Source organism: Otolemur garnettii, unplaced genomic scaffold, assembly GCF_000181295.1.
Source record: "Otolemur garnettii isolate 467f Iridium unplaced genomic scaffold, OtoGar3 scaffold00055, whole genome shotgun sequence".
Lineage (NCBI taxonomy): Eukaryota > Metazoa > Chordata > Mammalia > Primates > Galagidae > Otolemur > Otolemur garnettii.
The window spans coordinates 6,285,405-6,307,668 of record NW_003852450.1 but is presented as its reverse complement, the minus strand read 5'-3'; the positions used below and the strand labels follow the sequence as shown (position 1 = coordinate 6,307,668).

The following is a 22,264-nucleotide window of genomic DNA, read 5'->3' as shown; positions in this document are numbered from 1 at the left end:
GCCTCCCAAGTAGCTGGGACCACAGGCGCCCGCCACAACACCCAGCTGTTTTTTGGTTGCAGCCGTCATTGTTGTTTTTGGCGGGTCCGGGCTGGGGATTCGAACCCGCCACCTTAGGTGTACGTGGCTGGCACCTTAGCCGGTTGAGCTATAGGCGCCGAGCCAATAAGATAGGTTTCTTATTAAAATCGTAAGATTTATGTAACCAGGACTTTGACCTCCTGAGTAGACAGATATCCACCCAGAAGACATACCCAGATTAGGAGTTGTCCCATAGCTGCTGGGACATACAAATAAGGCAAGAGTGCGGAAATAATAGGCACCTGTGTGAACACCACTACGCTATATACAACTGAAGGGCAGGTGCTGCCTTCTCCATCTCTGTAGCTAACCTTGTTTAGGAACAGTGCATGGCACATGGTTAGTGCTTAATATTTAATTTTTTAACTTTAGGTTAAAACAGCAACTGAGGGCAGCGCCTGTGGTTCAAGGAGTAGGGTTCTGGCCCCATATGCCAGAGGTGGTGGGTTCAAACCCAGCCCTGGCCGAAAAAAAAGAAAAAACAGCAGATGAATCTAAAGTAGCTGAAGACTGGTGGTAACTGGGGGTGTAGCTCCAAGTAATAAAAGCTTAAACTAAGGCCAGATAAGACAAAACAGAGATGTTTATGCTGATAGCTATTGCAATAGTTGTTATCAGTGTTCATGCTCAAGGTATTTGTGTTCACCAAACCAGGCATTCCATTCCCTTGGTAAAATGCCTCTGGGTATTTTAATTTTAATCCCTTGGTCTGAGTGCTTAAGACTCAAGTCACTAAAATGACTGTGCTTGCTACCTTTTTAAACTGTCTTAAACCACGTATTGGAGGAGTCATGTTTATTATGCTTGCAGTTAATTGACCAGGTGGTTAATGATCTGAAGTAGTACAAAACTTATGAGGAGAACTGAGCTTTGAAAATTCATACTGTTTTCAAAGTTCTTTTTGGTTCATTTCTTTTTCCTTCTTCTTCTTTTTTTTTCTTTCAAAGTTCTAAAGACAAACTAGGGTTTGGGTGGGATAACCAAACTGCAAATCTTAAGGCTCAAGATTGAACCTATCGGGCCCAACATCCAAATACTTCTGAGTATGTCTTCCACCCACCTGCTCTTGTCTGCCGGTGCTTAGGAGTGGCAAACCGGTCCCACTGTGCCACAATGATGGCAGAAATGCCCAGGACACAGACAATGGAGAGGTAGATGAGCCGTGGCTGTGGGGAGCAGTAGAAAGAGTAATAGAGCCAGGGGACAAAGCTCCCCATAATCAGTAGAGCGATCCCTGAATAGTCCAGTCTAAAAGAAACAGAAAAATTAATCAGTAGGTGAAATGAATTCTTAGGATTCATTTAACTAGTTATTTCTTTTCTCTACCTGCTCCCAGATTTGACCACCCCTAGTTTCCCTTTAATTTCCATATAATCCTGTATCCTAGATTAAAATTTCACAAGGTCAAGCACTTCTATTTTATAATGGAAAGCTCTTTTAAGAATCCTTGTTCACAGAATTTTATCCTTTTCCTTAGCAGTTAATAGCTATTTCTTCCTAGCAGATACTTGAATTTAGAAGTTCCATCACAATCCAACTGGTTCCCAGAATCACACTTAGAAGGGCTCTGTATATCCCCTTACCTAATAGGATGAGTTCTACAAACAAAACACTTAGACTGGGATTATTATATTAAGGGACACTTTAGCTCGTTCTACCTTAGCTGACTATTTAAGTGATGAAAATGTATTCTCATAATTAGCGTTACTGGGAAAAACAAAATAATCCATTATCATCACCACCACCAAAACCAACAGTAATAAACAAGACAAGTAAACAAGCAGAAGCCCAGGTTCAGAACTGGGGAATAGGGAAAAGCACCAGATAGGCACCCTGGGGCTTCTAGCCTGGACACCAAAGATAAGCTTTACTTGGCTGGTGGGTAGGAGCACTAGCAGAACACAACACAGACTCTTTACCACACTCTACTTGGGGATGGTCCAGTAAGATAGCAAACTCATATTGGGTACAAGGTCCTGGAAAGAGCCCACTGGCACCCCACATTTCACAAAAGATAGTATTGTTCAGGTAGCTAATATATTCCACAACTGGCTTCCATGTGTTGAGGAGGCTACAGTTAGTTTTTTCAGGAAATGTTGAAGAGAAATGCTTCAACACTTCAATATCCCTACAGAACAGAACACCTTTCCTCTGGTACATAAGGAAATAAATAGGAATTCCTAACATCTAGTCAGCACTGGACTCACAAAAGTAACAATAGTGCATGGTCTTTTCCTACAGCTGTTCATTCAACTCACTTGGAAAAAGTCCGAGAGACTTTCTCTGAATGACAATAGACAGTGTGGAAGAGCCAGGAGAAGCTGAGGCAGAGCACTGCACCCAAAAAGAACATCCCAAAAACCACCTTCTCCTGTAGAGGGGCCATGAAGTACATATTTGGTCTAAGCATGGTCAAGATTCCCAAAAAGAGAAACAGCACAAAACCTGTAGGAGGGAAAAGGGAAAAAAAAAAAAAAAGCTGTGAGGAAGAAGGGAATGTGTACAATTTGACAGTTGATGGTTTTCAATCAGTGAACTACAGGGTTTAAGCTATGTGCAAACTACAGTCAAAAATTTCAGCAGAAAGTGGTATCAGTCATACAAATCTAGACAAAAAAGTCCATTTTTTGAAATGTTAGCATTTTGTTTTCACATTGGGAAATTATGAAATAGGAGTTGCCTTGATCTAGAACAGTTCTGCTAGGGATCACAGAAGAATATCTAGTTCCAATTTCCTCAGTTTCTAGGTCTTCTACCCTCAGTCTGAAATATCAGTGATCAAAGGTCAACCAAGGTCAAGGTTTAAAGGTATAACTTCAGCTATCAATCAGAGCAACTTTTTCTTCTTTCCCAGGAACAAAAGCTGTATGATCCCTTGGCAGTTGAGAAGACAAAAAGATTAGATTTTTCTTCATTCAAATCACTTACCAAGCAGATGGGTCCAGATGTTGCCAGTTTCTGTGTGGATTCGGAAGATGCTCTTGAAACAAGCCCGAAAGGAGGGCATGGGTGGTCTATGGCCATGTAGCAGATAGTCATTGTCCTTCAGCCAGTCAGGGAGCACATCATATGGGATGACTCTCCAGCGTCCCTCCCAGACCTAGGAGAGATACACTCCCTCTAGCTTCCCCAGCAACAAGCAGTGAAGGAGAACGCCTCTAGGAGGACAACAGTAAGGTGTTGGATGGTCTCAAGTAATAGCGGGGAATTGCTTGGACCAGGAAATATGCAAGTCACTGCCCAATGGGGCTAGCGAATACTGACTCATATTTTGACCACTTTGTCCTTGTTTCATGTTAGTTTATCTGCGTAAGCTTTAGGTTGTTTCTCAACAATTGAAGAAAATATGGCACTTTCTCCTTCAGGTCACTTGAAAATTTCAAAAATCAATACAGTCAATGAAAATAAAGAAATTAGGCCAGGTGCAGTGGCTCATGCTTGTAATCCCCTCTGGGAGGCCGAGGCTGGCTCACAAGTTCGAGACAAGCCTGAGCTAAAGCAAGACATCACCTCTAAAAATAGCCAGGCATTGTGTGTGTGTGGGGGTGCCTATAGTCTCAGTTACTTGGGAGGTTGAGGCAAGAGAATTGCTTGAGCCCAAGAGTCTGAGGTTGCTGTGAGCTATCATGCCATCGCACTCTACCGAAGGCGACAAAATGAGACTGTGTCTCAAAAAAAACAATTATATATATATGGTTTTTAAAAATTGTATACACATCCTCCTTGCCCCTCTCCTTCAGGAGATTGTTTGCCTCCTGCTCCATCCTTTCCCCCATTTAGATTCTAAGTTCTTACCAGGCTGGGAGAAAGTTTTTTTAGAGCAGGGAATCTTTTTTTTTTTTTTTTGAGACAGAGCCTCAAGCTGTCCCCCTGGGTAGAGTGCCATGACATTACAGCTCACAGCAACCTCCAAGGGCTCAAGCGAGTCTCCTGCCTCCGCCTCCCAAGTAGCTGGGACCACAGGCGCCTGCCACAATGCCCGGCTATTTTTTTTTTTTTTTGGTTGCAGCCGTCATTGTTGTTTGGCGGGTCCGGGCTGGAGATTCGAACCCGCCACCTTAGGTGTACGTGGCTGGCGCCTTAGCCGGTTGAGCTATAGGCGCTGAGCCGAGCAGGGAATCTTGATCTAGGATCCATGCATAATAGACAGAATCCAGGGAGTGAAAGGAAACTTGGATGAAAAAAAATCTTCATTTTCATTTACCTGTAAATTTTGCATTTCTATCAATTCAAATATAGGCAACAAACCACAGTAGTATTAGTGGAACTTGTGGAGTTGTCACCAATAGAAATCACAGATATTTTCACACATTAGGTTTTGTTTTAAAGACAGCTTCAAGCTATCGCCCTGGATAGTGTTGTGGCATCACAGCTCCCAGCAACCTCCAACTCCTGGACTTAAGTGATTCTCTTGCCTCAGCCTCCCAAGTAGCTGGGACTATAGGTGCCCGCCACAACACCTGGCTATTTTTTGGTTGTAGTTGTCATTGTTGTTTGGCAGGCCCGGGCCAGGTTTGAACCCGCTAGCTCTGGTGTATGTGGCTAGTGCCTTAGCTGCTTGGGCTACAGGCGCTGAGCTTTCATACATTGCTTTTTTACAGATATCTCAAAATAGTATTTCTAGTTATCAATACTTATTAGAGCTTATCACTAATGTGTCAATAAAAAAACCCATTACCATATGTAAATATGTTGATGATTTCCAAAGGGATCCATAGTACAAAAAAATTAAGAACCCCTGTTTCAGAATCTATTTCAAACAAGCCTAATAGAATAGGCCTTAAGAATTTAGCCAGTTTTTACCTTGATTTACTTCATCTTAACCAGAAAACAAAACCCACCCACAGGAGTAAAAGCTCTTCAACCCAAGCAAGCTTGCCAGAGGGAAACAGCCCAGGAGCTCTGAAGCTATACCTTATATACAAACTCCTCCATCTTCTCCATGGCGTGGTGGGCTTGCAGGGGAAGTGTCAGTACCCGCACCTCTTCCTCCTCTTCCTGGGGCACTGGGCATGTTTGCTCTTCTTCAGCCTATAGAAAAAAACCAAAAGCAAAACCAAACCAAAATAAACAGAAAACCAACCAAGGGAGTCACCTCATAGATTGGACTCCTCCAGATCAGAGAGAACCAAAAAACCCCCCAAATCAATGCTTTCTGCCCCATCTTATTTCTATGTAGGGTCTTAGGGCCTTTTGTCCAAAACCATGATACCTATTCAATTTATAACATAATAAGTTAAAAATATAGTAGAACCTTCCTAAGTTGACCACCCAAGGGACTACAACAAACTAGTCAACATCCAGAGGTGGTCAACATAAGGAATTTCCATTGAGTAAATGTGGTGCATGTTTGATCTATGAAAATGAGGTCAACATAAGAAGATGGCCAATGCAGAGAGGTGGTCAATTATGGAGGTTCTATCATATACTATTACTTTGCTGGAGCCAAAAGTTCTATTCAGCACACAGTAGACAGACTCTTAGGAAGATCAGCCTTGAAGGAATACAAGATTAGCACATCAGTCCTAAATGACCCATCCTTTCTCTAGGACAGTGGTTCTCAAATTCCCCAATTTCCAGAATAGTTATTGCTTCCAGGCCACTGAATTTTGGTTTTTCTTTCTTTCTTTTTCTTTTCTTTTTCTCTTTTAAACTTTGTTAGCAACCTGGAACTGGAAGGTCATTGAATTTTGAAAACAATGAAAAAGACACATAGTTTCAGAGATTTCCTTAACAATAATTCTGTTCATGGTTCTCTGTTCTTTGACTCTGGGGGATGCCATCATAACTGAAACTTTGTATCCACAGCAGCTCCCAGGAGTATGAGGGCCTCAGAACTGGTTCCATAGAAAATAGCAGCACTGACTCCTGGGCCCAAAAGAGTGTACCCAGGAGAGCACTTGCCTATAAAGCAGAGGGACCTTTCTCTCCATCCCAAGGCTCCAAACCATGGCAATGGAAAGCCTGAAAATTCAGCTCCTTCTCTAGGCTATTGTCTCTCCAGTCCATGGTCCTCTTACATTTTGTTTTCCAGATTCCAGCTTGCCTACCCTAATATCCATTCTCTCTCTCTCTTCCTAAGTAACAAAGTCCTCTATTTTTTTCAAGGTGGCAATGTTTTTGGAATTTTACTCAGGCTACACTTCCTACCCTCCACTGCAGCTGAATATAAGTATATAACTAAATTCTGGCCCAACTACTTCCTGAATGTCTCTTCAAAAAGCAAAGAGTGGACCTTTCTCCTCCTTCCTGCTTCACTATGGGTAGAATGTGGTGTGACGAACAATATATTAAGAATGATATGGGTGGAGGGAGGGTGACTGGTGGGATCACATCTACAGTTTATCTTATAAGGTACATGTGAATCTTTCTAAATGAAGAATATAAATGTCTTAACACAATAAGAAAATGACATGAAGGCTACGTTAAGCAGTTTGATGAAAATATTTCAAATTGTATATAAAAATAGCACACTGTACCCCATGACAGTATCCATGTACAGAGCTATGATCTAATAATAAAAAAATGATAGAAGAGAAAGACAGGTGCTTCACAGCAGTGGAGATGCCTCATCAGCTTTGGATTGATTAGTCCCCTTACTATCTTATTTCATGAGAACTTCTATCTTGTCAAAGCAACAGAGATTTGGGCAGTGCCTGTGGCTCAGTGAGTAGGGCGCCAGCCCCAGTCCTATATACCAAGGGTGGCAGGTTTGAACCCAGCCCCAGCCAAACCGCAACAAAAAAATAGCTGGGCATTTTGGCGGGCATCTGTAGTCCCAGCTACTCAGGAGGCTGAGGCAAGAGAATTTCCTAAGCCCAAGAGCTGGAGGTTGCTGTGAGCTATGACGCCACAGCACTCAAGGGCAACAAAGTGAGACTCTGTCTTTAAAAGAAAAGCAAAAACAAACAAAAAAAGCTACAGAGATTTTTGTTTGTTATGTGAAGTCAAACCTAATCTTAACAGACTGCTTCCTTCATTTATTGATGACTTATTCATGCTTTGTGCTAAAGCACTGGTATTATAAAGATGAATGAACTATCAAAAGCTTACAATGGGAAAAACAGACAAAAAGAGACTTGTAATACAGTATATTAAGTACTAATATAGTGATGTTTTTCAGGGTGCTATGGTTTCTCATTTTGGAAGGATGGTAAGATCATTAAAGAAAGAAACTGACAGAGGCCTAAGGAGAGATGGTCAAGGGAATGACTCCTGGAAAGATGACTTACTTTGGTTGGGTTGGCGATTGCTCGTTTGCCTTTCTCTTCTAGCAGGGGTCCCAGTTCAGCCAGTTCCACTGTGTCAGTTTCCCTGTTACTGGCAGGAGCTCCATTGCCCTGTGCCACCACAGATCCTTTGTGGGACGACATCTGGCTGGTGGTATTTCAAGGCCCTGCAGCTTCAGCTTGGGGAAAAGTTGGGGTCTCTCAGCCCCAGGGGGCAGAGATCTCCCTGTGATGGTAGAAACTAAAAGCAAACACAAACATGAATAGATGACAATTTGTTCCTCTTATAGTTTCAGTTCTATAATTCAATATTGAATAAGACCCAGTTAATACACCCAATTTCAACTCTAAGGGTTAGTTAATTGAATAAATGAAATCCATTCCTGTCCTCCCTCTTTAGTATCACCCTTTACCCAGAACCTTCCTAATTTTCAGATAAGGCTGAAAATATAACCTCTAGTTGCTTGCCTTCAAAGGATCTATGGTTAATGCACCAGATTGTCACCACAGAAAAACAGCTACCACCCTTAATTCTCTCCAGAGTTATGTAGCCCATGAATGAGGAGGATCTTGCCTACCATTCCCAAAGCTCATTCTGCCCAAGAAGGCCTAACTCTGAGACTGAGGAACAAAATATGAAGCCAACATCTAGCTGTAATTACTACTGAGATCATCAAGCCTGGCTCAGCACCCGTGGCTCAAGTGGCTAAGGCGCCAGCCACATACACCAGAGCTGGCGGGTTCAAATCCAGCCTGGGTGGAACAGCCACCAAAACAACGACAGCTACAACCGAAAAAAAAAAAATAGGCAGGCATTGTGGCAGTCGCCTGTAATCCCAGCTACTTAGGAGGCAGAGGCAAGAGAATCGCTTGAGCCCAGGAATTGGAGGTTGCTGTGAGCTGTGATGCCATGGCACTATCCAGGGTGACAGCCTGAGGCTCTGTCTCAAAAAAAAAAGATCATCAAGGCTTAAAAATAAATTAAATGCCAACTAAACTCAGTTGGGCTTTATCTATAAAAGTGCTGAGCATACAAAAGGAACCTGGTTGTGGGATGGATGCCTAGTGGTTAATTGCTGTGCAAGGCCTGCTAATTCTATTAGAGGATTATAGGCTGGGTTCAACACTTGGATAACAAGCTTACATCACAATCTCTTCTTAAAGTGAGCAATAACTTACCTGGAAGTAGGAAGCTGAAGACAAGAAGCAGCCTCAGGTTTGCCCTTTGCCACACACACCCCTAATAACTGGCTGTGCAAGAGCATGTCCCACATAATGTCCACCATACCCCATAATCTAAGTACCACTCAAATTAGTTTTTCAGAAATTAGAGACAAGCACATGGATCCTTTAGGAAAACCAGAGAAACCTAGAATCCAGTTTTCTAGAAAAAACCCCAGAAACACTAAGTTTTCCAGGGTTGGGCTTTAGTAGCAGTCTTTACTTGGGTCTCAAATAATATTGAAAGGAGGGGAAAAAATTCTAAAGATTCCTATTATGTTATAAATTACTAGTTCTTCTCCCTGCCCCCAGGGACAAAAAACATTACTACTCTAAGTAATTGCAGTAGCCAGATATATTGGCATCTTCTTGCATTGGTTATCCAAGCCCCAGTTACCACAGGGCAATGCAAAGAGAGCCACATAACACTGCACATGCAGTGGGCTGCCTTCAGAGAGAGGAAATGTAATGCTCAAGAAGCCCAAATCTTTTATATTGGACCGTACACATGACTTTGCTCCCAAGGGAGGCAATATCATCCAGGGCTATATTCACAAACATATTACATCTTGCATGAGTTCTTTTTTATCTAAGAGTAATCAAAATTCTTTCTCAGGGATTATAAATCTCTCTATCTCTGTCAGTCTCTTCTTCCTTCTTTCCCTCCATCATGGAGCTGGGACACCCTTCTTCTCCTGGCCTTGTACATCAAGAACTCCAGGGATACTGAAACTTGTACCAGCAGCCCTTTGGCCTCAGTCTGAGTCAGCTACCAGCTTTCCTGGCTCTCTAGCTACAGATGGCATATCATGGGACTTAGCCTCCATGACTGCATGAGCCAATTCACCTAATTAATACCCCCCTTTATATATATATTATTTATATATATCTCCTATAGGTTCTCACTGGCTAAATCTAATAAATCAGGTGAGGGTAATCCTCGAGTTTCAGACACGAGTGATGCTGTGCTCAACCCACAAGCATAGCCGAAAGCAACAGGCAAATCTAGTCCAAGAGAGACAAAAACAATAACTGGGTGTACAGCAGACCTTTCTATGGTGTCAACACATAGACAGTTTCTCCTCCTTTAAATGTGCAAGACTCTGACATGCCAGCACACAGTCATAGTCAACAACTGTGACTAAAGAGAACAGGAAACTGGAGGCCCCTGAAAACCTCAGGAGATTGGCAACCCATGTGAGAAGAAACATTAGGAAATCTTTCTCAATAGGCTGACCTCAAAACATATTTCCTCTCAAGAAAGTACAACTGAATAAACAGCTTTACTAAAAATACTTAAGACTGGGCCAGGCGAGGTGGCTCATGTCTGTAATCCTAGCACTCTGAGAGGCTGAGGCAGGTGGACTGCTTGAGCTCACGAGTTCGAGACCAGCCTGAGGAAAAGTGAGACCCCTGTCTCTATTAAAAATAGAAAAGCTGGGGCAAGAAGATCGCTCAAGCCTTGAGAAGAAGGTTGCTGTGAATTATTACATATTACACCACAGCACTCTACCCAGGGTGAGAGCTTGAGACTGACTTAAAAAAAAGAATACTTAAGACTGTGAGTAAAAAATATAAATAGGTCAGGCATCTTGGAGATGTCTGACAAGAAAAGCACACTGATTTAGAGGACTGCTGCCAATAATTTAGTGCAGACCACCAGGGCAGGAACAAAACAAAACAAAAAGCCTTAGGTTCTGGTATGCAGTACATGGATTATAAAATAATACATATCCTTAGTTTTGGTCAGAATTCATATTTCAACATGAATGAATGAATGGGGCAGATTCCAGCCAGCAAGGATATGAATTAGATTCTTGCCACTAGGGAAGGGTTTGTACACTTTTTCTTATCCTTGGGGGGCTTTCTCTTACCTTTTTCCCAAGGCAAGCCAACACATTCACTGAAAATTTAGCAAGTATATTTAGTATTAGCATCCTAAGGCATTTTAAGGCACTATGCAAAATGTGAAGTTGAACAAGTTATGTCATTGGTTTTGAAGAGCTTATAATCAGATGACATAGGTAGTTCTGGATATGTACAAAATAAGTGAGAAAATGTCATTGAGAAATGGAGGGAGAGGATCTCTCAATTTAGAATGGTCATAGACTAAATTCAGTTATTTTGAGTGCTATGTAACCATTCTACTAGAAGCAATGAGAATAATATAGACAAACTTTAAGCTGGGCAATTCAGGCCCAAAGATGATATGCAGAAAATCCAGCTTTGGGGGGTGCTTGTGGCTCAGTGGGTAGGGTACCGGCCCCATATACTGAGGGTGGTGGGTTCAAACCCGGCCCCATCCAAACGGCAACAACAACAAAAAATCCAGCTTTGAATTTCTTTCTTTCTTTCTTTTTTTTTTTTTTTGAGACAGAGTCTCACTCTGTTGCCCAGGCACAGTGCCATAGCCTTAGCCTAGCTCACAGCAACCTCAAACTCCTAGGTCAAGAGATCGTCCACCTTAGCCTCCCAAGTAGCTTGGATTATAGGCACCCGCCACAAGGCCCAGCTAATTTTTTCCATTTTTAGTAGAGATGGGGTCTTGCTCTTGCTCAGGATGGTCTTAAATTTCTGAGCTCAAGGGATCCCCACTTTGGCCTCTCAGAGTGCTAGGATTATAGGCGTGAGCCACCACACCCAGCCCAGCTTGGCATTCTCACTAATTTCATCATTTGATCTGTAAAGGTTTTATGCCTTTGAGTCTGCTGGCCTTCATTCAAGTTTTTTCCCTTTTCAGTTCAAGTAATATTCCATTCTTTCTTCAATTCCTTCCAGCTCCCCTACAACTAGCTCCTATACCCCCCATGCTAGACCCAAATGTCACCAAACCTAACAGAAACCCCAGTTAACTTACAAACCAGCCATTAGCTACAACTCATCATATAAAATATATCATCATGCATTAAAGTACATACAATGAAGGTCAATGGAGATCATGTCATCATAGTGAGCAAAGTCCATTGTCCAGTTTGGTCTTCTAAACTGTAGCAACACAGAGACAGGAAAGGGAGAGAGAGGGATCGGAGGTCTGGCAAGAAAGAAGAGCAAATAATACTAGGACCTGAAAATATCACTTCTGTAGGGTGGACCACTCACAAACAACTGAAAATCATAAGCAAGTGTTTTAGTCTATTATAAAAATCAGTACAAACCCCTAAAGTGTTCGAGTGATTCTAGGAGACTCAGGAGCATCAACTTTCTGGCAGCTTTCTTTGTCCTTATGTATTTTAGAGGAAACACCTTTCCCCTCAAACTCACCACACCCAACACAGCAAACTATAATTGAGCCAAATTCCACTGAGTGCATTTTTGATGGGATTTCTTCAATTCATGCTAAGAAACCTTTACCACTAAGCTTTCCAACTGGATAAACCTAGGATATTAGAGAGCAAAGCTGTGGAGCAGGGAGGTATTTGTGCTCCTATAAATAAGATAATCCTGTGCCAAACGTGGGGAAAAGATTGATTCTTAATCACTAGCCAGTAAGCTGGAGAGTTATTTTAATTCAAGTTTTGGAGACATTTATACTGTGAACCCATTCTCAAGTTTTCCAGACTATATAGCACACTCCTTCCTGGGAGTCAAACCACAAAAGCTTCTTCTAGGGTTTTTTTAAATCTGGGATTCCTGGACCCTTAGAGATTATGTGGGGTAGGCTCCATCTATGCCTAACTTGATTCTCATTGTTATAAAGACCAGTCTAGCAGTATTGATCTAGAACAGGCGTCCTCAAACTATGGCCCACGGGCCACATGCAGCCCGCCTAGGACATTTATGTGGCCTGCTGAGTGTTTTTGCTGCCACTGCCTGTCCTGCTTAGCAGCTGACTTGTCCTGGGGCCCACAGTCCAGCCCTCCAACGATCTGAGGGACAGTGAACTGGCCCCCTGTTTAACAAGTTTGAGGACCTCTGATCTAGAACATAACTATCTTTTCCCTTATCTACTCTCTTTGCTAGGGAGGGTAGTTTCACAGCTTTGTTGGAGAAAAATGATCAAAACAAAGCACATATGTGACATTACAAAATGGGGCCTAAGCTCTCCTTCTGCCAAGTATCCTAGACTTGAAGTGGAAAATCACAATATAACTTCCTTCGTAGCTCTCCCTCAGTTAAAGCTATCCTAACAGAATAGGTCTTTTTAATCTTCAAAAGAGAAAGGTAAACTTTCCTAATGCCACAAAAAATAAGAAAAGTAAATAGTATGCGAGGTATATTACCAATTTTCATTCCAACTCTGTTTTTTTGGGGGGGGGAGGGGGAGACAGAGTCTCACTTTATTGCTCTTGGTAGACTGCTGTGGTGTCACAGCTCACAGCAACCTCCAACTCTTGGGTTTAGGCAATTCTCTTGCCTCAGCCTCCTAAGTAGCTGGGACCACAGGCGCTCGCCACAATGCCTGGTTTTTTTTTTTTGTTGCAGTTTGGCCAGGGCCAGGTTTGAACCTGCCACCCTCGGTATGTGGGGCCAGTGCCCTACTCACTGAGCCACAGGCGCCGCCCCCAACTCTGTTTTTATTACCCATCTTTCAAGTACATTACAGGTACATGCTCAACACAACTGCACAACACAGCACCCACTTCATACTGTGTACCCCAGAAGCCCTAGTGAAATGGTGTATGCCTAAAAGCCAATTACATGCAACTGATTTGGCTTAAAGGCACTCTCAGGGATTTTTAAAAACCATGGTAGTTACAAACTTTATAAACATTATTCACATTCCCAACATTTCTTTCTTTTTCTTTTCTTTCCTTTTTTTTTTTTTTTTGAGACAGAATCTCACTTTGTCTCCCTGGGTAGAGTGCCGTGGCATCACAGCTCACAGCAACCTCAAACTCTTGGGCTTGGCCTGGCACCAGCGATATACACTGAGGCTGGCGGGTTTGAACCCAGCCAGGCCAGCTAAACAACAATGATGACAACTGCAACAAAAAATAGCCAGGTGTTGTGGCGGGCACCTCTAGTCCCAGCTACTGAAAGGCTGAGGCAAGAGAATCGCTTAGTAAGGGTGACATGAGACTGTCTCAAAAAAAAACAAACCCTCAAACTCATGGGCTTAAGCAATTGTCTTGCCTCAGCCTCTCGAGTAGCAGGGACTACAGGTGCCTGCCACAACGCGGGGCTATTTTTTGTTCCAGTTGTCATTGTCGTTTTAGCTGGCCTAGCCGGTTAGAACCCTCCACCCTCAGTGTACGTGGCCAGTGCCCTACCCACTGAGTTATAGGAGCCGCCCACATGCCCAATATTTATAATTAGAAAAAGAGAACCAACTTTAAGCATGATGAGAGGAACAAAGTCTGGTGGTCCATTAGGTACCAATGGACATTAAGAACAAATTAAGAAAAAATTCCTATGACAGTTACAAAGCTTCTAGCTATAAAGGTGACTATTTAGTGTGATCACAAGTAGATGGGACAGGATAACATAGCAAGTATGTTAAAGGGTTTCAGTTTGGTTTTATTACAGGAGCCAAAGGAAATTTCATAGGGAAATAGAGAACAAATTTACTGACCTAGAAAGAAGGGCAAATTCTATCCTTCATTAATCTCAGAATATTTATTTTTTACAACATGCATAATACGGTGGCTATAGAGACAAGGCAAAGAGAGGAGAGATTTGACATGGCTCCTGCCTCTACTATAAGAGGAAGAAATAACTTGTTTTCTACCAACATTACTATAAGGCTAAGTGCCATTAAGTGCTAGAAGAATTCAGAAAGAAAGCTCAATTTTAGTTGAAGTGATCAGGAAAGTTTTGTGGGAAAGGATCTTGATAGGCAGAGATGGGAGCAGGGCATTCCAGGAGAGTACATGATGTGAACAAAGGCATGAAAGAACACAGCTCCCAGGGCAGTGAACAATCCACTTTTCCATAAATGAATCTTGGAAAAGGGAAATGAGGCCAGACTGAAGTAACTGAAAATAGCCTGAAAGCCTACTTAAGGTGGTGTATTTTATCCATTAGTAATGGGGATATAGGGGATTAATGTTGCTTCCTATTACCTTTCTGAGATTCTCTTTTGCTTGCAGGCAAAGTGGTCACTTACTCATGTATTCCTTGAGAATCATGTAATTTCTTTTTCTTTCTTTCCTTTTTTTGGGGGACATGCTGAATTGCAAAGAGAATCATGTAATTTCTTGACCACTGAGAATAGAGAAGGCTTTCAGATTCTACTCTGCAATTAGGTATAGTTTTGTGGAGGTCTAGCCTCAGATGGACTGCCACAGATAACATTGATTTTTATTTTAAGATTGACTTTTCAAGTACCAATCACAAAAATACAAGTAAGTACACAGAAGTTACTCCTGAAATAAAGAAATTTAGTATCTGCAAGCCAGGAACCCTGACATTGCGATGTTTAGTGCCACCCTATCTAAATTCCTGGCAATGTATATATGTTGTAACACCTCAGGAACAGCAGCTGCACCACCACATCCTACCCAACCATTACCAAAAGAGAAAAGCAGTGAGAAGACCTCACTATTTAGTTCATTTCAGAAAAGAGTAAGTTGTTACAGTCTTCATTTAAAACGGCAGCCTATATATTCCCCAGTGTTTTGCAGGTTATCTTCTAAATACTTGAAGGAAATACTGTGGTTAATCTAATAAAGTACTATGGCCTCCAAATGCCCCGTTCACGTATGAAACTCTGTAAACTAAAATATGCCTTTTCAGGTTCCCATTCTCCCAAGAAGCGCCAGAAACTGAGTGAAAGCACTTATCGACTTTATTTTCTAAAAACCAAAGGCTTGAAAAACAAAATTCTCAAACATAAAATAGCATACACCAATCCTAGGTTTCCAAGGGAAAGAAATTTCGTTTTTCCCAAAAGTAGATCAAATTTTGCCCACATTTCAGCTATTAGGATTGCCTTAACCACGTAGAGTGTCAACCAACGACCCACCCGATCCCGTCAAAGTGGGGGCACTGTCACTATTTAACCTGCTAAAGACTGTGGGTTGAGCAACCTTGGGCTTTCCCGGCCACCAAGGGGAGAGAGACGGTTCTGCGACCTAAGCCCGCCAGACCCCCTCCCCACTCGCGGCGGCTTTCAGACGAGGCTTAGCTTTGGCTGTCCGGTCCCGACGCAGAGCTAGAACGCCTGCGGGGCCGAGGACACAGCACTCACCAAGACTGCTGAGAGTCAGGGTCAGCCTGAGGCAAGCGACCCCCGGTGCCAAAGCGTCGCGCCTGGGGGGCCGCCGCCGAAGCGGCGCGCGGTGGGAGGGGCCGGAAATGTTTACAACCCAGATCGCAGAGCAGCGGGGAGGCCCGGCCGGCTCCAGAGCCGGAGTCCAGGACCTTGGAGGAGGACTGCCCCAACCGCTGTCCCCTCTTCAGACCTGGGATGAGGCTCCCGGGGTCCCCACGCTAAAGCCGAGTCCCCGCTCACCGGTCAGTTCCGGGGAAACTTACAGCCGGGAGAGTAGACTCTGCTGGGGGCCGCGGTCCCCCGCGCTACATCCCGCGGCGGTGGAGGCGGCCTGCGGCCGAGCGGCCCGGGATCGTCAGCGCCCTCCCCGCGCCGGAAGGGGCGCGCGACCTCACGCGTCACCTCCGCAGTCGCGTCACCTCCTAGCTGGCTCTACCCTGCCTTTCCAATCGCAGGCCCTGCCTCTCGAGTCCCAATCGCAGGACCCGCTTCCCTAGGCCACACCTTCCGCGCCTGAGGCCCCGCCCCGCCCGCCTACCCCGCGCGGTCCTAGCCGCTGGGCCCCCAGCAAGTCCCGCCCTCCCCATCCCAGGCCCACCCTCACCCCCGCTTCAATCACAAACTCCCACTACCCCAGGCTTTGCCCTCGTTAGTCCAATTTCAAATTCCCACTCGGAAGTCAGACTGGAGCGCGTGAAGGCGGAGGAATTTCAGGGAATTGAACCGAACCCTGAGATGGAATGCTGAAGTTCCTACCGTACACCTTGTTTGAGCCGAGGATTTCCCAGCACCTCCTCTATTACCAATGCCATTTCTGAAACAGTTTACCCCCCCCCCCGCCACCTTTTTTTTGAGACGGAGTCTCACTGTGTCGCCCTCGGTGGAGTATGGTGACGTCACAGCTCACAGCAACCTCAAACTCTTGGTCTTAAGCGATTCTCTTGCCTCAGCCTTCCAAGTAGCTGGAACTACAGGTGCCTTGCCACAAGGCCTGGCTATTTTTTTTTTTTTTTTTTATTGTCGTTGTACTTGTCATTGTTGTTTCAGCAGGCCCTGGACGGGTTCGAACCCGCCATCCCCGGTGTATGTGGCCGGAGCTCCAGCCGCTGAGCTACGGGTGCTGAGCCTTAAGCGATCCTTTTGCTTCAGCCTCCCTAGTAGGTGGGACTACCGCTACAACGAGGGCTAGTTTTTTAGAGGGGGGGAGGGGTGTCTTGCTGTGGCCCAGACTGATTTCGAACTCGTGAGCTCAAGCGATCCACCTGCCTGGGCCTCCCAGATTGCTGGGATTACAGATGTGAGCCATCGCTCCTGGCCAGCAATCCCTTCTTCTTAAACCTCATGGTTCTCTTCCACAAATTATTTTTGAGTGCCTACTATGTGCTGGGCAATTTTGGTTCCTGTTATTTCTTGTCAGAGTTAGCGAAATTGTTTCTAACTAGTCATGCTTGAAAATCCCACATGTGCAGAATGCATATCAGAGAGTCAACACAAAAGATTTGAGGGTCTGACAATTTTCTCACTTCTCCCAAGGATGGTGTGCAATTAGTGCCATTCTAAGGCAGAGAAAGTATCTCTTGAAAATTTTACAGGGATGCCTCGAGAGAGTGGAATTAATTTTCTTGGCAAAGCTTGGGCTTTGGAGTCACATAGGCCCAGATTTGTGTCACTGGCTAACCTATTATCTTGAGCATATTATTGAACTCCAAATAATAATTACAGCATCTAAAAATTGGAGTAAAATAATACTATTTCTTTGGGTCTTTGTCAGAGTTAAGTGAGATAATTTATGTAGGCTCTTAGCATGAGGCCTAGTCAATATAAGTACTTCATAAACATTAGCTATTTTTTTTTTTTTTGAGACAGAGCCTCAAGCTGTTCCCCTGGGTAGAGTGCGATGGCATCACAGCTCACAGCAACCTCCAACTCCTCAGCTCAAGCAAAGTCTCCTGCCTCAGCCTCCCAAGTAGCTGGGACCACAGGCATCCACCACAACGTCCAGCTATTTTTTGGTTGGAGCCATCATTGTTGTTTGGCAGGCCTGGGCTGGATTCGAACCTGCCACCTTAGGTGTATGTGGCTGGCTCTTTAGCCACTTGAGCCACAGGCACCAAGCCAACATTAGCTATTTTTGTGTTGCCCACTGTATAAAATCCTCAGAAACTTTCCATGTCTACAAGATTGAGTTCAAGTTTCTTTACCATGGCATTACCAGGCCCCTTACAAGCTGGCTCATCTTGGCCTCATCTTTCTCCACTTTCTATCTGGTCTGTTGGGCCTCAGTGAACTTCCTAGTTCTCCAAATGTGAATTTCTCTTTTACTCTAGTTCCAGGCTTTTCGCACATGCTGATCCTTCTGTTGGATTGCCCTTCCCCCATGGTTTGCTGCAAGAGCCAAGAAATTTGCAATGCCCAGTTCTGGGTTGTTTGACTTTGGCCTAAGACAATCCTAAATTAACATTCAGGCTCTGCGGGAGGCGCCTGTGGCTCAGTGAGTAGGGTGCCGGCCCCATATACCGAGGGTGTCGGATTCAAACCCAGCCCTGGCCAAACTGCAACAAAAAATAGCCGGGCATTGTGGCGGGCACCTGTAGTCCCAGCTACTTGGGAGGCTGAGGCAGAAGAATCGCCTAAGCCCAGGAGTTGGAGGTTGCTGTGAGCTGTGACTCCATTGCACTCTACCAAGGGCGAAAAAAGTGAGACTGTCTCTACCAAAAAAAAAAAAAACCCAAAACATTCAGGCTCTGCCAGCCACTGACCAGCTGTATGACCTCTGTCAAATGCTTAATCTTTGACTTTTGACTCACAGGATTTTCATCAGGATTAAATTATATGATGTAGGTAGTGTACTTAGCATAGTACCTGGTTACATAGCTATTAACTCAAAAATGTGAATTCTCTTTCTCTGCTTCTTTTCTGAATCTTTCTCAACCCTTTCCCATGTGTACCTTGTATGTATCTCTGCTATAAGATTAGTCACATTGTGTTTTCTTTTTGTAGGGATGCTTCATTATCTAAACCCAAAAATCCTAAGAAAGATATTTCTTTCTGGAGGTGCAATGGCTGAGACTATGCCTTACAAAACACAGGGCCATATACTTACTAGCCGATCTAGCTGACCAAGATATTCTTTTTTTCTTTCTTTCTTTCTTTTTTTTTTTTTTTGAGACAGAGTGTCAAAAAGTAACCTGACATCAAGTAACCTACCCCCTGGGTAGAATGCTGTGGCATCATAGCTCATAAAAACCTCCAACTCTTGGGCTTAAGTGATTCTCTTCCCTCAGTCTCCCAAGTAGCTGGGACTTACAGGCGCCTGCCACAATGCCCAGCTATTTTTTGGTTGTTGTCGTCATTGTTGTTTGGCAGGCCCAGGCTGGATTTGAACCCTCCAGCTCCCGTGTATGTGGCTGGCACCTTAGCTGCTGAGCTATAGGCGCTGGCCTGATTAAGATATTCTTGATAGCATATTACCAATTTACTGAAGACTGTGCCTTATGGAGAGTTGAATTCTGAGGGTCTCACAAACCTTTCCCTGGAAGGCCCCAGAGAGCAATACATGCAGAATAGCAGTGGCGATGTTCCTCCTTAGCCCAAATGCATTGTTTTGTTCCAGTGAGACTGACAAAGAAGAATGAAGAGGCTGCCTAGTCCTACCCTGGGAGAAAGTAGAGGACTGGGTCATACTCTCACAGCAGAGAAGAAGAACAAATGGGCCTGAGGGAAGCCAGCACTGTCCAGGCACCAACATGTCTAGCCAGGGCTGACGATGTCAGGTTACTTTTTAAAGGAGAAGGCTTCTTTTCTAAAAAGAAAAAGAACACTTTGATTTGTTTGCCAAGTTTCCTGAAGGATATAAATGTGGTGAAGGATGGGCCAAGAGAAAGAAGAGGAAGTAGTGGCCAATCAAGGGTTCACTGTGAGGGGTACCTGAACTCAAAAAACAAACCCTCTAACCAACACGTGTTCTCCTACCTCAAAGCCCTGAAGGAGGGGTGGAGCTTTGGCTCTGCCAAGACAGCTGCTGAGATGAACTCTGAGTCCGAGTCCGGTGGCAGCTCACATTTCAGCACATGGTACAACTGCTCAAAGGCTCTTTGGATGACCTGGGAAACTCTTCCTCCCAAGGTCTTGAGTATTTGAAAATAAAGACCCCAGATAAAACAACCCCACAGGTATCACACTGGGGCTGCAGCTCCATTTATTTGCATAGCCAAAGGTTCCTGCTACAAGCAGCAGGTTACTGGTGGCATTTCCCTCTAGCCTGGGCAGGGACTGAGAGATACAGACACACAAATATGCATTTCAAATTTCTTTCTCTGAGGTTTGGAGGTCTGAAGAAACAATTTCCTTCTCTCCTTCTCTCCTGCTACCTCTATAAACCTCTAGAAGTCTGGTCAACTTACATTCATATATACAGAATTTGCCCATAAGTTAAACACTGAATATTAAATAAAACCCATCGCATAGACTGTTCCTTTTATCACAGGTACAAAATTGAGAGTGTGAGGCTATCAAGGAACTAGTCTTGGAGAAAATGTACCTGCTACCTTCTTTCTTATTCCATGGAAGAGAGGGCTTCCTGGGCCTCATCTGGATCTTCTCTCATAGGGAGATTTGGGGCACCTTCTAAAGAATGACTCAGTCTTGGCCTTCTTGAATGGCCACAGAAATGTTGCTCTTGCAGGTCTCATTCCAATTTCAGCTCCAGAGTAAGACACAAAGCGCTGATACTCATAGGAAAGGAATTTGGGGCTTATCGGGCTTGAGTACTGAAAGGGGAGATTTATAGGGACCAGGGAAGCTGGGGATGTTCAGTAGGTAAATCGCATCTTTTGTGAGTAGCCCAGTTTGTCCAAGTTGGGATGGCAGGCCAACTGCACCATTGGGGGTGGCCCACAAAGCAGCAGCAGCACATCATCTCCTGGGGCCGGCAGGTGCTCCCGGATCATGTCGGCAGTCACAAAGCCCTTGCTGAAGGCCCAATCTGAAGTATAGAAGAAAGAATTGATGCTCCAGACATATGTTGGCAAGGGGGTGTGGTGCCATGAATATGAGCCATGGGGAGGGTCTGGAGAGGCTCCTGAGAAGGTATCAAGTTGTAGCAGCAGCTGGATGGGTACACTAAACCTGTGTCAGCCAAGCCTCAGTAGCATAGCCATCTATCCCTGTGACCCACCTGGTACACAGGGGCCGAAGGAAAAGGAAAAAGAGACCACTCTGTTTGGGCAATAGGACATGGGAGTTTGGCAGTGTCAGGGAGGGTTGGTGACACTAAAACCAGAACTCACAGGGGGACAAGGTCTTGATTTTGCTGAAGAGAGGATAGTAGGATATCTAGAAATGTGAAAGATACCTTTTGGGGGGTGATCTAGGGTGAACCAGAGCTTAAATCGATTAGGATGTTGGGCCTGCAGTTCTTCCAAGTCGTCCCGCAAGATGATGTCTTTTTCAGTCTGAAATGCAAAGGGAAAGGGAAGTCTTTAGGAACTTTCTCAGGCCTGCGTGAAAAAGTTTCCTTCTTTAACAACTTTACAAGGAAGACAGAAAAAAATGTAGAAATGCTGAAGTTCTGGTGGTGCCCGTAGCTCAGTGGGTAGGGTGCCAGCCACATGCACGGAGGCTGGCGGGTTCAAACCCAGCTTGGGCCAGCTAAAACAACAATGACAACTGCAACAAAAAAATAGCCGGGCATTGTGGCTGGTGCCTGTAGTCAATAGCTTGAGACTCTGTCTAAAAAAAAAAAAAATGCTATAAGTTCTAGGGAATAAGCAAGACTTGCAGGCTATTAGGGAGTTAGGAGGAGAATAAAAAGAGGGGAACAATCTTTACATGTTATGAAAAAATAAAAAGATGGATTTTTTTTTTTTTTTTGAAACAGAGTCTCACTATGTCGCCCTTGGTAGAGTGCCATGGTGTCATAGCTCCCTGCAACTTCAAACTCGTGGGCTTAAGCGATTCTCTTGCCTCAGCCTTTTGAGTAGCTGGGACTACAGGTTCCCGTCACAGTGCCCGACTATTTTTGGTTGTAGTTGTCATTGCTGTTTAGCAGGTCTGGCCTGGGCTCGAATCAGCCAGCCTTGGTGTATGTGGTCTACACCCTACTCACTGAGCTATGGGCGCCGAGCCAAAAGATGGAATATTTAATCAAGAAGATTCAAGTTTCTATGCTCAAGACAAGGTACTTTAAATGTTTCTTCTTTCTTTTGGGGCCAGGGAAGGAATGTGGCTCAATGTTCTGTCCTTTCCCCTCCTTGTTGTAGTAAAGGGTATTGTACCTTGCAGAGGGGACCTTGGGCAGAGACTAAAACAGGGCCAGTTCTGTCCACTGATACCACATCTCTCAGTCCTTCCCATACAGCAACTTTAAGGTCCCAGGATTAAGAAAAGCAAACAAACCTGGTTGGCAAAAAGCAGAAAGCATTGGGTTGGATCTTCAGGGACTTTCAGGATGGCTTGGATCAGCTGTAGCATTGGGGTGATTCCTGCATGAAGATACCCCACAGTGAAATGGGGTGGTTCTCACTCCCTTTGCCCTGTCCCAGATCCTTAGCTGACCCTTCTATCTTTTTTTTTTTTTTTT

The 22,264-nt window shown here is 44.2% G+C and overlaps 2 protein-coding genes across 5 annotated transcripts in view; both read right to left on the bottom strand.

Moving 5' to 3' along the window:
* The window catches only part of ADIPOR1 (adiponectin receptor 1), an 18,759-nt gene extending 2,598 nt beyond the window's left edge, over positions 1–16,161 (bottom strand). The window contains exons 1-6 of one of the 4 annotated variants that reach the window (XM_003792262.2): positions 15,948–16,161; positions 7,314–7,551; positions 4,996–5,112; positions 3,010–3,181; positions 2,340–2,526; positions 1,142–1,329 (exon numbers count right to left, since the gene is read on the bottom strand). In XM_003792262.2, coding sequence (XP_003792310.1) covers positions 1,142–1,329; positions 2,340–2,526; positions 3,010–3,181; positions 4,996–5,112; positions 7,314–7,454 — 805 coding nt within the window. In that variant the 5' untranslated portion in view covers positions 7,455–7,551; positions 15,948–16,161. Of the gene's footprint in view, positions 1–1,141; positions 1,330–2,339; positions 2,527–3,009; positions 3,182–4,995; positions 5,113–7,313; positions 7,552–11,449; positions 11,563–15,660; positions 15,678–15,924 lie in introns of those variants that run through there. The other 3 variants (XM_023514607.1, XM_023514608.1, XM_023514606.1) reach the window with 3 other exon arrangements.
* A 3,696-nt stretch (positions 16,162–19,857) lies between these two features.
* LOC100958187 (NADH-cytochrome b5 reductase 1) overlaps positions 19,858–22,264 on the bottom strand; it is a 5,497-nt gene continuing 3,090 nt past the window's right edge. Inside the window, exons 7-9 of the mRNA XM_003792261.3 lie at positions 22,081–22,166; positions 21,038–21,137; positions 19,858–20,668 (exon numbers count right to left, since the gene is read on the bottom strand). Coding sequence (XP_003792309.1) covers positions 20,496–20,668; positions 21,038–21,137; positions 22,081–22,166 — 359 coding nt within the window. The 3' untranslated portion in view covers positions 19,858–20,495. The remainder of the gene's footprint in view (positions 20,669–21,037; positions 21,138–22,080; positions 22,167–22,264) is intronic.